Source organism: Eptatretus burgeri, chromosome 16 (genome assembly GCF_056783735.1).
Source record: "Eptatretus burgeri isolate ZD-2024b chromosome 16, Ebu_testis_v1, whole genome shotgun sequence".
NCBI classification, from domain to species: domain Eukaryota; kingdom Metazoa; phylum Chordata; class Myxini; order Myxiniformes; family Myxinidae; genus Eptatretus; species Eptatretus burgeri.
The window spans coordinates 12,316,476-12,333,114 of NC_140976.1; the positions used below are offsets into that span (position 1 = coordinate 12,316,476).

The window sequence follows — 16,639 nt, forward strand, 5'->3', positions numbered from 1 at the left end:
ATAATGCACTGTTCATAATGCATTGTTCCAATGGGAAGTTTTACTTTGGTAAAACAGGAGTGGAAATGATATCCTAAAGCTACCATTGAGGTCTGAATGCTGACCTGTGTATGGCTGCTGACCTGACCTGAATGCTGAATGCTGACCTGACCTGAATATGGCTATGCATAGTCATCGTCATCATTTAATTGTTTTGTTTTTTTCTTTTTCTTTTTTTCAATTCAACAATTTTCTTCCAATTTAACATTTGTTTTCAATAGCACAACATAATGCAATGATCTATTATAATTAGTAAGAAAACATATTAATATCCTTTTTATTTACATATCTATTTTGTCACGGTCTACTCAAGGGCAGGTTCAGTGCTGCTGCACGAGTCTCATGGCAAGGATTACACTGGGTAGTCTTCCATTACCTTCTCGATCAGCAGTACCATTATGTAACATGTACCATACCATGCTCTATACAAAGTGCTGATTCTACTGAAGCATTGTCTTGGCTAATATCACTCCGACGTAGACAGCAGGAATTTTGAATTTGCCCAGGGTGCTGGTGTAACTTGCTTACTCTTCATTCAAAGACACCATGGGATCTTCAACACCCTAACAGCTAATGCTAACAGATGGGACACCAAGCTTAACAAACATTCTGAGGGACAGCTAGGTAACTTTATATTGAAACACCCTGCCTATGAAGCACCAACTTTAAAGTCAGACTGAGACTCTAACTCAGACTATACAGCTCATAGGCATGTGCTACCCCTGTACCTTCCTGTTGGACAATTAATACCTACGTCTAAAGTCAAACCAAAGACTAAAAATGGTATATGCTGCTTTTCCTTGATTGATACACTGCATTTAAAAACGAATAGAGCATATGAATAAACAACCATAGGTTGGCAATACTAGTGCAGGTTTTGTTGGGCCTGAGGGCCTCCTCCTGAATTTAAGGTTCTTGGAAGATCACTCTTATTATTATTATTATTATTATTATTATTATTATTATTATTAGCTTTTCTGGAATTTACATTCCAGATAAGTTATTGTCATTGCGTGCTGTCCGTCTGCGTCCGTCTCCTTTTTCGACTTGTCCGGCCAAACCGCTGAACCAATCTGGCTGAAATTTTGTAGCAAAGTTCCTCTCCTGACTAGTAATACGAATTGCAAAGCTCGTTCCAGTCACATGACTTTAAGTATGTCGAAATGGCCGACTTAGTAAATTTCTTCAAAAATCTTCTCCAGATGCACCAGTCAGAATGCTGCCAAATTTGGGTTAAAACATTAGGATAGGGTCCTGATTATAAATTGTGGAGGCCATGCTGATCACATGACCGGAAGTGTGTCAAAATGGCCAACTTAGCCAATTTTTGTGAAAAGCGCATAAATTCCATCAAAAATGTTCTCCTCCAAACCCAACACTGAATCCTATCAAATTTGGGTCACAACATTAAGACACGGTCCTAATGTTAAATTGTGGAGGCCATGCTGATCACGTGACCAGAAGTGTGTCAAAATGGCGATCGCGCAAATTCCTTCCCAAATCTTCTTCTCAAGACCCACCTGTCAGAATGATAACAAATTTGGGTTGCAACATTATGGTAGAGTATGGATGTTAATTACAGTATATTATGGAAGTCATGCAGATCATCTGACCAGAAGTGTGTCAAACTGGCCGACTTAGTCAACTTTTTGGAAAATCACATCAATTACTTTAAAACCCAGACCCACCTGTCAAAATGCTATCAAATTTGGATTACAACATTAGGACAGGGTCGTGATGTTAAATTGCAGAGGTCACGCCGATCACATGAGCGGAAATGTGTCAAAATGACAGAGTTCATAAAATTTTTGGAAAATCGTGTAAATTCCTTCAAAAATCTTCATCACCAGACTCAGTAGGTCTACCAAATCAGTAGGTCTCAGTAGGTCACCAGACTCAGTCGTCTACCTCACCAGAAATCAGAATTCTACCAAATTTGGGTTACAGCATTAGGCCAGGGCCCAGAAAAGCTACAGGTCCAGTGGTTATATTCTTCTTCTTGTTATTATTAGCCCATCCCCCCACACAGCAGGAGACAGGGTTTTGCAATCGTGTGTGTGTGTGTGTGTGTGTGTGTGTGTGTGTGTGTGTGTGTGTGTGTGTGTGTGTGTGTGTGTGTGTGTGTGTGTGTGTGTGTGTGTGTGTGTGTGTGTGTTGTGTCTGTCCATGCCATAACATTTTTTGCAATTTGAGCTTTTGTCATCAACTTTTCAACAAAGCTTTATTATGAGAATATGGAGAAGATAATTAAAAATTGGATCAACATGTGAAAGGGCAAAGTCATAGTAACTATAAATAATCCTTATTGGCCTTGCCGCAGCTTGTCAACCTTGAGATGCCACATTTTTTTTCCCATCGCTTCTGTGTTTATTTATTTACCATTAAGCTTCAGTGTGTCTGTCCAGGCCAAAACTTTTGTATGGACTGTATGTATGTCCATGCTAATTTTCTCTGTTTTCTCTCCAACCGCTTATCCGATTGACATGAAATTTTCACCATAGGTGCAACTACTCATGAAGAATGTTTTAGTAATTATGAAGTCATAGGCCACATGATCTGGCAGCCATGTTGGAAAAAAGGAAAAACTTTGTACCTCTGTAACTCCGAAACCGCTCCATGAAAAATATTGAAACTTGGCACAGGGCAAGTACTCCTCATGGGGAACAAATGTGTTTTTTTTTATGGTCATTGGTGGCTTCATTATAATGTCATCATTGCATGCGTCGAACGCTTTATCAGATCCGCATGAAATTTTTGAGGGTCATCTAGGCCTAAATTGTATGGGGGAAAAAAAATTAATGACATCATCGGTCTCATGGTTTGGCAGCCATTTTGTTTTTAACATAAAAACCTTCAAAAGCTTCTTCTCCGAAATGGCTGAACAGATCGAGGCGAAACTTTTCAGAGATGTAAATGAGGAATAAAAAGTATCTATCCATGAGGAACAAAAAGTTCTTCACTTATGACTTCAAAGGTCACATGGATTTGACAGCTATGATTTTTTGAAGAATATATTTTTTTTAATCTTCTTTCGAACAGCTTGACAGATCGAGAGGAAACTTCACCCACATGTTCATCAAGCCTCGGTGATACCACATTCTTCACAAATAATTAATATTAAATAATGTTTTCTCTTGAACCGCTTCATCAATTGACGTGAAACATCACAATTATGATCTTGCAGTCATGGGGACTATATGTTTTAAATTATAACCGAATCCGACGAATGGTCTGGCAGCCAGAATTATTTAATATTTTGAATCTGGGTTCAGGGATTTAAATCAAACTTGGTACAAATAATGTGGGTGGAGGCATTCTGGCAATGTTGCAATGTCGAAGAGTGCCCTTCTAGTTTTTAATGTGGTTAGACCAACCTTAAAATGTTCAATTATAATGTCTTTTGAATGAACTGACCATTTTAATGAATTAGTCATTTAATGATCAATCAGTCCGACATATTCTTCCCTCATAGCCTTCCATAACTGAAAACCTTCATTCTCCGAGTGACCTTTGTGTATTTTTTTATTTGTTTCTTTTTTTGTATGCAAAGGCAAGGCTTGTGGAAGAGCTAAACACTGAACGGATCAGGAGACAAAAGGCCAAAAGGAACAGTTGAGAGAGGGGGGTAACACCAACAGCAGGGTTGAAGGATAAAACAGAGGGAGACTTGCATAAATAAGGGAGGTGGGGAGGACAGAGGGGTAAGGGAGGAAAGCGGGGAAGGGGAAGGGAACGCCACACTGGGTGGACAAGATGGATACAGAAGCAAACTCTCAGGAAGGAAAAACAGGAAATTGGAAAGGAGGTGGGCTTGGGGGTGGGGCAGATAACAGAGGCAGAAAAGATCATTGTTTTGGATGGGAGGGTGATCTGAGATGGTGAGGAACAGCTGTCTTGAAGACCTGGAGGGAAGAATGAGGTTGAAGAGAATGTGGAGGTTGGTTCTACAGCCGAGAGAAAAAAAGAGAAACGAATGAGTAGAAGTGAGCAGTGATTGTGAATTTTCAGAGTTTCACCAGAAGGAGGTTGACAGTGGATGGTGTGCTCCCTGAAGTAACTTGAGGAGGGTGGCAAAGCACAGAAAGAGCAGGTAATATAAGGTGAGAAAAGAGACGGAAGAAGACAGAGAGACCACCGACCTGTCTGCGATGTGAAAGTAATAGGTCCATAGACTCGGCTTCATTGTGGGAGATTACAATGATCTTGAAGGCGTTGGTTTCCACGGTGTCAAACTGCGCAAAGTGTGAGTAAGGGGATCAGGCCCAGAGGGGAAAGCAGTACTCCATCAATCTGTGGATGAAGGCCGTGTAGGTGGATAGGAGTTCAGGTGTGCCAAGGAAGGACTTTGTACAATGGAGGATGCCCAGTTGGCGAGGCTACACTTAGAAGTGAGGTTTGCCCAAGAAAGGTCATGCTGATAGTGAGATCCAATAGTGTGGTTATTTAACTTTTTCAAAAGGATTGTTAAGAAAGTAGATGTGAGGGCTTGCCAGATGGTCCAGAGAGAGAAAGAGAAAAAAAGAGAGAGAAAGAGAGAAAGAGAGAAAGAGAGAAAGAGAGAAAGAGAGAAAGAGAGAAAGAGAGAAAGAGAGAAAGAGAGAAAGAGAGAAAGAGAGAAAGAGAGAAAGAGAGAAAGAGAGAAAGAGAGAAAGAGAGAAAGAGAGAAAGAGAGAAAGAGAGAAAGAGAGAAAGAGAGAAAGAGAGAAAGAGAGAAAGAGAAAGAGAGAAAGAGAGAAAGAGAGAAAGAGAGAAAGAGAGAAAGAGAGAAAGAGAGAAAGAGAGAAAGAGAGAAAGAGAGAGAGAGAGAGAGAGAGAGAGAGAGAGAGAGAGAGAGAGAGAGAGAGAGAGAGAGAGAGAGAGAGAGAGAGAGAGAGAGAGAGAGAGAGAGAGAGAGAGAGAGAGAGAGAGAGAGAGAGAGAGAGAGAGAGATATTGAAAGATCTCTATGTGTGACCATCTTGTGATTTTTATCAAGGTCTGAAGAGAGTGAAGAGGCCACAACCTGCCTATCTGAAGGATGAAGGATGTCATGGCAGAGGGTGGAGTCATGAGCAAGTAAAAAAAAGGGATTTTCCAGAGAGTCAGACAGATCATTGATGAAGAATAGGAATAGGAATCTGGACCCAGAACACTGCCATTCCAGCCTTAACCAGGAGAGGAGATGAAAGGATTCTGTTGAGAGCCACACATTGGCTACGAGAGCAGGGGAAGTCAGTAAGCCATGTATGAAGTTGGCCTTGGATTCCATAGGCAGAGAGTTTGGAGAGCAAGGTGGGATGCCGCACCGCATCAAAAGCTTGAGAGATGGCCCTGATCTCATGGCTGACATTGAGGGCCTCCATCTCTTGTTGGGAGAGTTCAAGTCGCATGTCCAAGGTAGAGTGACCAAGTCTGAATCTAAATTGGTGGTAGGAGTTGAGGCCATTGGAGAAAAGGAAGGATTTCATATTAACTGCGAAATGATTCCATGACCTAACTGACGATTGGAAGTAAGCTGATTGGTCTGTAATTAAGAGGATCATTCTTTGCACATTTTTATGTAATGCTGTGATGTTCGCCGATTTCCTCACAGATGGAAGATGCCCTCGGACAAATGATATCACAGGATGAAAATTAAAGGGCAGAGAGAGGACATAAAAGAGCAGCAGAGCAGGTTTTTATGACATGTGAGCTGATGCCATCTGGTCTAATTGCAAAATCAGAGTTGAGGGTTGACAGAAAATTATCCACCTTCTCAATTGCAAAAGACGCAAAGTCCAGGAGCAGTTGAGTTCAGGGTGGGTAGGGTGGGTAGAGAGAGAAAGGGGTTGTGGACACAAGATTTTGAAGCAAACACAGAATTGAGGCATTCAGCCTTCTCACAAACTTCATCGGCTGTGGTGTCATTTGAAATGAGGGAAGGGATGGAAGAGGGGCATACTCCTGAGACCACCAGGAGTTAACAAGGCACCACCAGGTTTTAGAGGAGGAAGACAAGTTTGAAAGTTCAATCTTGAGGTTGGACAGATGTTTACTTGCTCTCCTGAGAGTGGACACACTCTTGTTGCGGACTTTGTGGAATTATCTGAGGTTGCCTTCTGTCAGATTTGCTTTCGAGGAAGAGAAGGCAAGTTGTTTAAGAGAAACTGCCTCACCACAGAATTCAGTGTACCATGAGTGGGAAGAAGGGTAGGAAAATTGAAGATGTGATCGGATTAATCTGTGCATTTGAGAGAGCAGGTTTTTGTGGAATAATTCCCAGGCCGAGTTAATATCAGGGGCGGTAGATGTAGGAGACCAGTCCTGAAGAGAGATGGGTACTTGCAGTCCCTGCCAATCTGCTTGAGTGAACTGTTTGACCCACCAGCATTGAGGCAGCTCTCTGAAATAGCCAGAGATGTTGACTCTCACAAGCATATGATGAGATGAACCATTTGGAACAGAGGAAGAGCAGGAGACATTTGCGGGGAAGTTAGTAGTCACCAAGTCAAGCCGGCAGGATTTGCCATTGGGAGAAATCCAGGTTGGAAAGTTCACAGATTGAGTCAGTCCTACGGAGTCACAGATGTCCTTTGCTGAAGTGCCATAGCTGGTGAGAGAGGTACCAACACCCAACCAAGTTGCATGGTGACAATTGAAATCACCACATATGAGGAAGAGAGAGTGGGGATGAGTGGTTAAAAGTTTGGCCATGTTGTCTGAAAGAGAGAGAGATGTAGATGGAATTGTCACTGTTTGGAGGATGGTCCAACACATAGACGAACAAGAGGTGGGAGCGGAGGAGAAGTCGCAGCCAAAGGGAGTCCTGTGGGTTTGGGAGGTGTAAGATCAGTACAAGGACAGTGAGAAATTGAGTTCTTATGTAAAGTGCAACTTCACTGCCAGGGTGGGTTCTGATCTATAAAATCAGAGGACACAATAAGCAGAGAAAGGAACTAAAGTGTCAGGAACATCCTGTGGGGAGGATGTTAAACAGATGATGTTCACTTTATCAGCAGTGGCCTAAATTGAGAGATTCGTCAGGTTGGAGCAGAGGCCTCAGATGTTTGAGGTCCACGCAGGCATAGTTATGTTAGCACAGTTTGTCATCAACACCTTGCCAATACCAAAATCATATAGCTCCATTTTAAATTTCCATAGTACAAAAATAAGGAGCTGATACTCCAGGCCCCCTGCCTTTTGGGTGGTATGAGGAATAGATCTGTGTAATATGAAAGCTAAATCTTAAACGGTTTTTGAAATATCGTGTGTACAAGCCAAATTACTGAAATAGTTGCCATGGCAACAGAATTCAGCCAATCACCGCCATGGTCGAATCAGGTTGAGATAATGACAATAGGAATAGATATCTGGAATATGAAAGCTAAATGCTCAATGGTTTTTGAAAAAAATCATGTACACGAAAGTACATGGACAGATGATCGGTTGGGTTAGTCGGTCGGTCGAATGGAGCTCATTTTAATGTCCCATGTCTCTGACCCTGCTTGAGGGGCAGGGGACAAAACATGGGAGAGCAAACAGGTCAGTGGAATTTGCTGTCAGATGGCCAGGCATTACAAATGAGACAGGAGTTCACGGTGGTTCTAAAGTCAATGTTTGGGAAATTTTCATTCCCAGTTATTGCAGCCACAGATCTAATCTATTTGACTCAATTAACATCATTTACCTGTGACTTTTAAAGCACGTTTTGATGCTCACCTACGCATGGCTTGAGGAACGTGTCGCTCCTCAATCCCAGGAATGTGTCCCAGGTCGTGTAACTCAACACGTGCATATCCAGTGGCCTGAATTTTACAAACTCAACAACAGTTGAAGCTGCATAAAAATACAAAACTTAATCGTGGAAACTAATCATCGCAAAGTTGTGCTTCCTGCTGGAAATAATTATTTAATTCAGCGCCAGCTCGTTTTTCTGCAGGAATGTTACAACAGGTCGTTGCATGTCTGGCTCCTTTGACATTTATACACTCATAAAGCAGATGTTTCTCAGAAATGCATTAAAGGAACATAAAAAGCATTATTAATTTATTCAACCGGATTGTTTAAAGACAAGCCACTTAAAATTTTGTCTCAGCAAGTACAATGTTTAAAAATGCATAATACATAGTTACTTGACTGCAACAGCCATCAAACATTCATCAGTTTCCTGTCAACACCAAAGTCTCCTGTCAACACCAAAGCGGCTCATAAAAAGCTCAGCACTGTATTTTTTTTTAAGTTTACCTTTTCTTTGGATCTGCCGGTAAAGCAAGTTCGAGAGATTGTTGCTGATCCATTCACAAGCTCACGAGCACAGTTTGGTGTGGCAGACAGTTCGCCAGCATGAAACAACTATCCTGACTCCTCCTGACTCAGCCTGTTTGACAACTGGAGGCGGGTCCAGGCTAGAAATGTAAATATTTGATGTGACATGGCTATTCATGCAACCTGAGATATGTGTCCAGAAATTGTGCTTTGGCAGCTATCAGTCCAGGGGCGTCCTCTCAACACTACTGCACTGTCCGAGTCAATATACGGCGGTCTTGATATCATGACCATCTGATTCGCATACAGCGGTAGTCAAGCGGGCATTTTGTAGCACCAGGAAATTGCACTAACCATGACTGATCATGCCGTTTTTTAAAAAATGGAACTTTTTCTTTATGATATTTCAATAGGGTCATAATAAATAACAAGAAAAAGAGCAATCAGAGATTGCAGTCCCTTGTCAGGACTTGTTTTGTGTGTTGTGTGGTGTTTGTGCAGTTTTGTGTGGTTTTTGAGTACTGGTGTGTTACGGAACTAATAATAGACATAATTAGAACTGCCACTTTATAACTGCTGGCAGTAATGACTGGGTCCCAAGACGTCCCGCTTCGATGAAACCCCACTTTGATCAGACACCTGACCCTGACCCATGACATTTTTTATTATTGTTCAAATGAATACGTAATGAGATGAAAATAAATTCAATTCAGATCAAATGGAAGACCAAAGAGGTACAGTTCTGCAGTGGAGTCATCAGAAGGAATCCAAACAGGCAAAATGAAAAGATGAAGTCATTAGGAGGAACCTGGATAGGATTCACATTTCAGCTGCAACTCCTCTACCCTCAAATGCCATCAGTCTTATTCACTCAAAAAAAAAAAAAAAGAAGCCCCACATCAAAAAATTCAATAATTCTGGCTGCCAGACCATGTGTCCAATCAAGTTGAAATTTAAAACATGTATTCTCCATCACTACGAGATCACAATTATGAAGTTTCACGTCAATTGATTAAGCAGTTCCAGAGAAAACATTATTTAATATTTCTCCTAAATCTAATATGGCTGCCAAACCATGTGACATCAATTATTCCTTAACAAAATTGTACCCGCATGCCTTGCGGAGCATTTTTGTGAAGTTTCCCCTCAATCTGTCCAGCTGTTCTGGAGAAGAAAATTTATTATATGTTTTATGGTAAATCCAATATGGCTTCCAAAGGATGTGACCTATGACAACATATTGTGAACCTTTTGTTCCTCGTGGATAGGCAGTCATATGTGTAAAGTTTTGCCTCGATCTGTTCAGCCATTTCAGAGAAGAAGATTTTGAAGGCATTTTGAAAAAAAAAACAATATGGCTACCAAATCACGTGACCAATGACGTCATCAAAAAATATGGACCATTTTATGCCTAGATGACCCTCAAAATTTTTCATACTGATTGGATGTAGCATTCTACATATGCAATTATGACGTTAGAACAAAGGCACCTATGACATCATAAAAAAAAAATCACTCTCATTCCCCATGAGGAGTACTTGCTATGTGCCAAGTTTCATTTTTTTCCTTGGTGCGGTTTCAGAGATACAGAGGTCCAAATCTTTTCCGTTTTACCAACACGGCTGCCACACCATATGACCTATGACGTCATAATTATCATTTCAACATTCTACATGAGTATCCGCACCAATGGTGAAAATTTTGTCTCAATCCGGCAAGCGGTTGCGGAGAAAAACACGAAGGTTCTGTGCGGACAAACAAACAAATGAAAAATCACTCATAGAGTGACAACTTGGCAAAACAGCACAAAGTAGAACGGCACTCGGTAGAGTGCAAAACCTCTGCCAGGTGGAACAGTTCACGTTTTGTATCCCACTGATGGGCTGGATCCGAACCAAAATCCAATCCGCTTGTTCTTGTCACCTTTCCAACTCATCCATTTTATTTTGTCAAAACTCATCTTCAACTTTTTGATATATAGTGATATATTTAGTTTTTGGCCCCATCTATCAGTTTTAGAAATTAGGCCTGTGTTGACCTTTTGACCTTAAAATTAATTGGTAGTTGAATTCAGCGACCTGACATGAAAATGCTCTTCAAATTTCAAGTCAATCGGATGAAAATTGAGGATTATAGAAAATTTGGCCCAAATTGGCCTTTTGGCATATTTTGGCCTTTTTGCCTAAGTTTACCTCAAAATCAGTAGGTGGTTTAATTCAGTGACCTGATATGCAAATGCTCTTCAAATTTCAAGTCAATCGGATGAAAATTGAGGATTTTAGAAAATTTGGCCCAAATTGGCCTTTTGGCATACGTTTTCCTCAAAATTAATAGGTGGTTTAATTCAGTGACCTGATATGCAAATGCTCTTCAAATTTCAAGTTAATTGGATTAAAATTGAGGATTTTAGAAATTTGGACTGTTGACCTTTTCACCTATGGTGACCACAAAAATAAAAGGTGGTTGAATTCAGTGACCTGATTAAGTGATTAAGGACCAGTGACCCTTTTCAAATTACAACTCGATCAGATGAAAACTGAGGATTTTAGAAATTCGGCTTATGTTGATCTTTTGGTCGATGTTGACCTCAAACTTTATATGTGGTCGAGTTCAACAACCTCATGTGCAAATGGTCTTCAAATTTCAACTCAATCGGATGAAAATTGACAATTTTAGAAACAATTAAATAATTTGGCCTATTTTGGGTTTACCTTATGGGCTTTGTTGACCTATGATAACTTCAAACATAATCGGTGGTTGAATTCAATGACCTGATGTGTAAACCCTTTTCAAATTCCAACTCAATCGGATGAAAATTGAGGATTTTAGAAATCCGGCTTATGTTGATCTTTTGGTCTATGTTGACCTCAAACTTTATATGTGGTCGAGTTCAACGACCTCATTTGCAAATGGTCTTCAAATTTCAACTCAATCGGATGAAAATTGACAATTTTAGAAACAATTTAAAAATTTGGCCAATTTTGGGTTTACCTTATGGGCTTTGTTGACCTTTTGACCTATGATAACTTCAAACATAATAGGTGGTTGAATTCAATGAACCTAAAATGCAAATCCTGTTCAGATTTCAAGTCAATCGTTTGAAATTTGAGGATTTTGGAAAATTTGGCTCAAATTGGCCAATTGGCCTTATGTAGACCTTTTTGCTTGACCAAATTTTACGAAACTTCAATGTGGGACCGTCGCAGGGTCGGTGGCATTAATCTCAGAAAATTTCAGAACAATCGGTTGAGCTGTTTGGGCTGGAGGTGAGCGGACAGACAAACACAAACAAACAATCAAACAAACAGACTCAAATGCAATACCCTCCCCTTCGGTGAAGGTAATTATTTGAGGTGGGGGAGGGGGCGAGAGAGTAGGTGGAGTGAAAAGGTGGGGAGGGGGGGGAGATTTACAAAGCCTTTGATATAGATAAGGCTCCCTTGTGAATCATGCCTTATCTTTTGCTGTGAAGACCGTGTATTGCAACGACAAAAAATTCCTTTGGATAACATTTTACTGACTCCACAATTTTCGACATAAAATTTCAGAACAAACAGGGAATGAGAAAAGGCAAAATGGTAATTAGATATTGGTGAGGGGTGGATAAGGGAGAGGATTGATCTGAAAGTGAAGTGAATATTCTGTGTTGTTCCATATTAAGGAGACCAACAACTTCAACATTAATTTCGGAATAACTTAGCATTGAAAGCAAATGAATGGGCAAGTATCTTCTTGACATGCACAACTTTAGTTGAATCCCTATGGTTTGTTAATAATCCCAATAGCATAGTATTAATTAGTGTGAATTTTGCTGGAAATATCTGCAGAAGATATAATTTTTTTTAAGTTTGAATGTACCATCACAAACATCTTCCCAGTTACATCATCAGTGGAATCCAAAGCCCCCTCACACCCCAACCTCAACTAGTAGGATATCTGAGATGTACGTGCACACTCGCATCAAAGCTGTCTAGCCTCGGCTCGAATGTCGGCCCAGCTCTAAACTGTCATCCTATTGTTTCACAGCAAGGGCGATTCACATTGTGTGTGCCGTCTCTCGGATGGACGTTAAACTGGGCATTCCTTCTGCAAGTATTAGTTGGTGGACGTGAAAGATCCCACGGTATCGATTTGCGAAAGCAGGTGAGCTAAGGCCGGCACCAAAAACAAATGACAAATTCCTGCTCTGACTGACTACTGCGAAGGCAATGGCAAACCACCTCGTATAACCCGCACCAAGAAACTGCTTCTGCAGCATCAATGCTGTGTAAAGAGTTTGCAACATATCTCATGAAACAATCTGTCATTGTTGGGATAAAAACAAACCAGTGAATATCGAGACGATTCACTCTTTAAGGAAAGGTACTTACAGATGAAGTGTGCTGCTGCTGACAAATACATTACTGGTTCCATCTTCACTTCTATTTAAATCTGGCCTCATGCCCACTCTTGGGTGTTTGGTGGATATTGATAGTACCGTACGGTATTGTTCGTTCAAATGTCTCCCCCTTGTAGGAAGTAGCCCATCTGCTGGTTCTTCATTCATAACGTTCATGTTGGACTCATTGCTTTGAATAGGCTCTGCTTTGCGCGCTTCTACTTGGCTTTGAACGTCTGAATGACGACCAATCAAATTGCTGGTGCTAAACGAATGGGCTCCTTGTGTAGAAGTCCTGTCAAGATGCTCCGTCACACTGTTACTCTTGTTGCAGTTCTCCTTTGAGAGGGCTGATCCACTACATTTTTTCCGCAGGATTTCTGAAAGCATTTGCTTCGCTTCAACTTTCGAAATGTCATTCTTTTTTTCGTCTTGAACTTGAGGTTTTTGACTCTCAGGTAGCTCCACACTTGTTGGGCTCTGTCCTCCATTCCGGTTCTTTCCTGGCTGTGTACCTGACTTTCGTTTACCAGCTGCTTCCTTTGGAAACGACCCAGAACCGGAACGACGTCGTGGCATGTCTGTCGAGTTGAAGGCCTGGTCAACTTTGTCCGATGCCAAGGGCTCTTCCTGCGCACACACGTGAAAAAGGCAAAGAATGTGTCTAATTGTTCCATTACAGGGGTGACTGTTTCCCTTCTGCCTGTTACTCATCCCATGCATACTATTGGATTAGATCAGTGAAACACCACCCACTCCCCTGAATGGCCTGCTTAAAAAGAAACTAACAGACATTTTCAAAGTAAATATTGTGTTAACGATGAATCGGCTTGACATCTTCAAATGAAAGCAAAATTGCTTTAATGTCACTCAGTTCCCTCAACACTGAAAAAAAAAAAAGCAAACAACACTCATTACATTTATAGAGTAGCCAAACATGATATTAATGCTCCCTCTATTAGCACTATAAAAGATAGTCAAAATGAATGAAAGTCTGCAAATTCAAGAGAGTTTTATTAAACTTCTTCCAGATACATTGAAAACATTTTAAACATAAATATGGTCCCAGTTTCATATTTACCTGTATCAGTTTTGGTCACAATTAACAAAGAACTTGGCACAGGAGGCGGCCATTCGTTCCATCATACCAACGCGCTACGTCAACACCACATACTCATCCACATGTGTCCTACAGTTAGTCCTGCCAATATCCTTGCATCCCTCTATCTCCCATACTTCCGGGTACCTATCGAATTCCAATTTAAACTTATCTTCTGTTTCTGCTGCTACTACTTTTCTAGGGAGACCATTCTATGCATTAACTACTCTCTGAATGAAAGACCCCTACCTTACTACCCTCTTAACCCTCGTCTTCTTCACTCTCAGGCTATGTCCCCAGGTCCTATCACTGTCTATTCTGATAAAGAACTCCTCTTCACTTATTTTGTTTATACCCTTCATTCTCTTGAACAGCTTTATCATATCCCCTCACAATTCAGCTCAGGTCAGGTATGGGAGGAAATTCTGGATCAGCGCGTAGCCATGTCCACTTTCTGCCGGTACTCCAGGGGCTTCAGTTTGGCCATTCCCGAGGCAGATGCCTGGCCAATCCCCATCTCCTTGAGATGATGATCAAACTGCTGCAAACATGAGGCACATGGTCGGCCCGTTGGACTCCTCCACTCACGAGGCATCCTCACTGAGAGAACCTGGTGAGCAGGATCAGCATCAGGAAAACGAGCCACATGTCCATACAGCCATAGCTGATGCTCATGGACTATACAGGTAACAAAAGCACCAAGGACTTAAAGACTCGGACTTTCGTCCTCCTGCATCAGTATCAACAGTGCAACACCCCATGATCCAGTAAATCCATGACTCCCGAGGTCTGACCCAGACATCTGTCAACGTCTGGCTCACAACATGTGGAGACATGAATATCACTGCCAAGGTAAGTGAATCTCTCCGTGACCTCAACATCCTCACCACAAACAGGCACAGACAGGACAGCAGCATCCAAGATGTCATTGAAAGCCTGGATCTTAGTTTTGACCCAAGAAACCTGGATTTCCAGCGGCTCTGACTCCTCATTCAGCACCTCGAGGGTCCCCAAAAGGATATCCAGAGTCTCCACAAAGATGACTGCATCTTCTGCGAAATCAAGGTCAGATATCTTGGCAATCCCAAACGATGCACCGCAGTTTGATCTCTCCCACATCTTTCCCAGAATCCAGTCCATACAAGTGCTGAAAAGTATTGAGACCATTACACACACCCAATTAACTCCAGTAACAACTGTAAATAAGGCAGAGATGGAACCACGATATCTCACAGCACTTTCAGTACTAGAGTATGGTTCAGAAATCAGATCGATCAGTTTTGGTGGCACCCCACGAAGACTGAGAATCCTCCAGAGGACATCCCGATTTACTGAATCGATCGCTTTGCAGAGATCAACATCGGCTGCACGCAGCCCCTGCTAAAACTCTAGTCTGTGGTCGGTGAGGACCCAAAGAACACGGATACGGTCAATCGTTGATCACTTTGGTGTAAAGCCTGACTGCTCTTGGCACTGGTGCTCAAACAGATGGTGGCGATCCCGATCAAGAATTATCCGAGCAAAGACCTTGCCCGGCACTCAGAGCAGCGTCACTCCTCGGCAGTTGTTGCAGTCCTGGCGATCACCCTTCCCTTTCCAGAGAGGGACAACAAGGCCCCTCTTCCAGTCAGTTGGGATGATGCCTGTGTTCCAGGCAGAGCACAAAACTGCTTGCAATAACATGAGTGCAGCATTTCCACCAATCTTGAGAAGTTCAGCATGGATGCCACAGATCCCAGGAGCTTTACCCCCCTTTCAATTGGTTCACCACAGCCTGTGTTTCCACAAACAAAGGAGGATCACAGTTTGTTGGAGGGTCAGCAACAGGGATAGTTACACCACTGACATGCAACGCAACAGCTGTTCGGTCAGCCTGATACAACCTTTAAAAGGATCCAGCCCAGCAGGTCTTCACTTTGGACTCCTCTGTCAAGAGCTCACAACCCTCCGCTGCCTGCCAGAACATGGCTGCCAGTAATATAATTTGCTTGGGACGTGGCTGTGCCGCTGATGCGGTGCCTCCTGTAGGTTAGATCAAGAATTTGGATTTTGGCAAGTGCTGTTGATAGCTCGCCTCCTCTTCGCAAAGGATGCCTTGAAATCTGTAATGTCGACCAACTAACACTGCCAGATAGAATACCCAATTTAACATATATCCGAGAGACGGCACACATATTAATGCCTCGCCCAACGTCCGAGAGTTTACAGTTCGGCTGAGATTTGAACCCATGCTAGACAGCTGGGTCAAGAGTATACAGCCAGCCCATCTGTGTACTGAATACTATTTCAACTAGAAGGGCACTCGGTAGAGCGGATACCTCCGCCCCATAATGCCTGATCCATGAGAACATATCGGGCACAATATATTTTTGAGATATCGTGTTATGTATCAGTTTTGCATAATCTCAATGGTGAAGAATCACTTAAAAAATGAACTGATCCAGATCCAGATTTAGATCTTCACCAAAATCTAATCGGTTCGTCCTTGTTACACACCCAACATGTCCACCAAGTTCTACCGAATCTCTCCACAACTTTTTGAGATATCGTGCTATATATCACTTTTGGCCCTATCTCTCAATGGTGAAGAATCACTTAAAAAAAATTATAGTAGTCGGATCCGGATCCGGATCTTCATCAAAATCTAATCAGTTCGTCCTTGTCACACACCGAACCTATCCACAAAATTTCATCTGGATCTGTCCACAACTTTTTGAAACAAACAAACAGACAGACAAACATACAGAAAGGGGTGAAAACATAACCTCCTTCACCTTCGGTGGCGGAGGTAATACTTGCTTTTGCCTGGAAGCTGGAGTATGGCAATGTTATCTGCTATTTATTTTCCCCTTCACAAACTTTTTGATCTCATCTTGTGGTCATTGTTGGGTAGTTCTGTTC

At 41.8% G+C, this 16,639-nt stretch overlaps 1 protein-coding gene across 4 annotated transcripts in view; it reads right to left on the bottom strand.

The window, feature by feature from the left end:
- Positions 1-16,639, bottom strand: part of LOC147010527 (uncharacterized) — a 119,576-nt gene that overhangs the window by 61,052 nt on the left and 41,885 nt on the right. For 2 of the 4 annotated variants that reach the window (XM_085859323.1, XM_085859324.1), the window contains one exon: positions 12,632-13,269. In XM_085859323.1, coding sequence (XP_085715449.1) covers positions 12,632-13,269 — 638 coding nt within the window. Of the gene's footprint in view, positions 1-7,715; positions 7,739-8,240; positions 8,378-12,631; positions 13,270-16,639 lie in introns of those variants that run through there. The other 2 variants (XM_085859325.1, XM_085859326.1) reach the window with 2 other exon arrangements.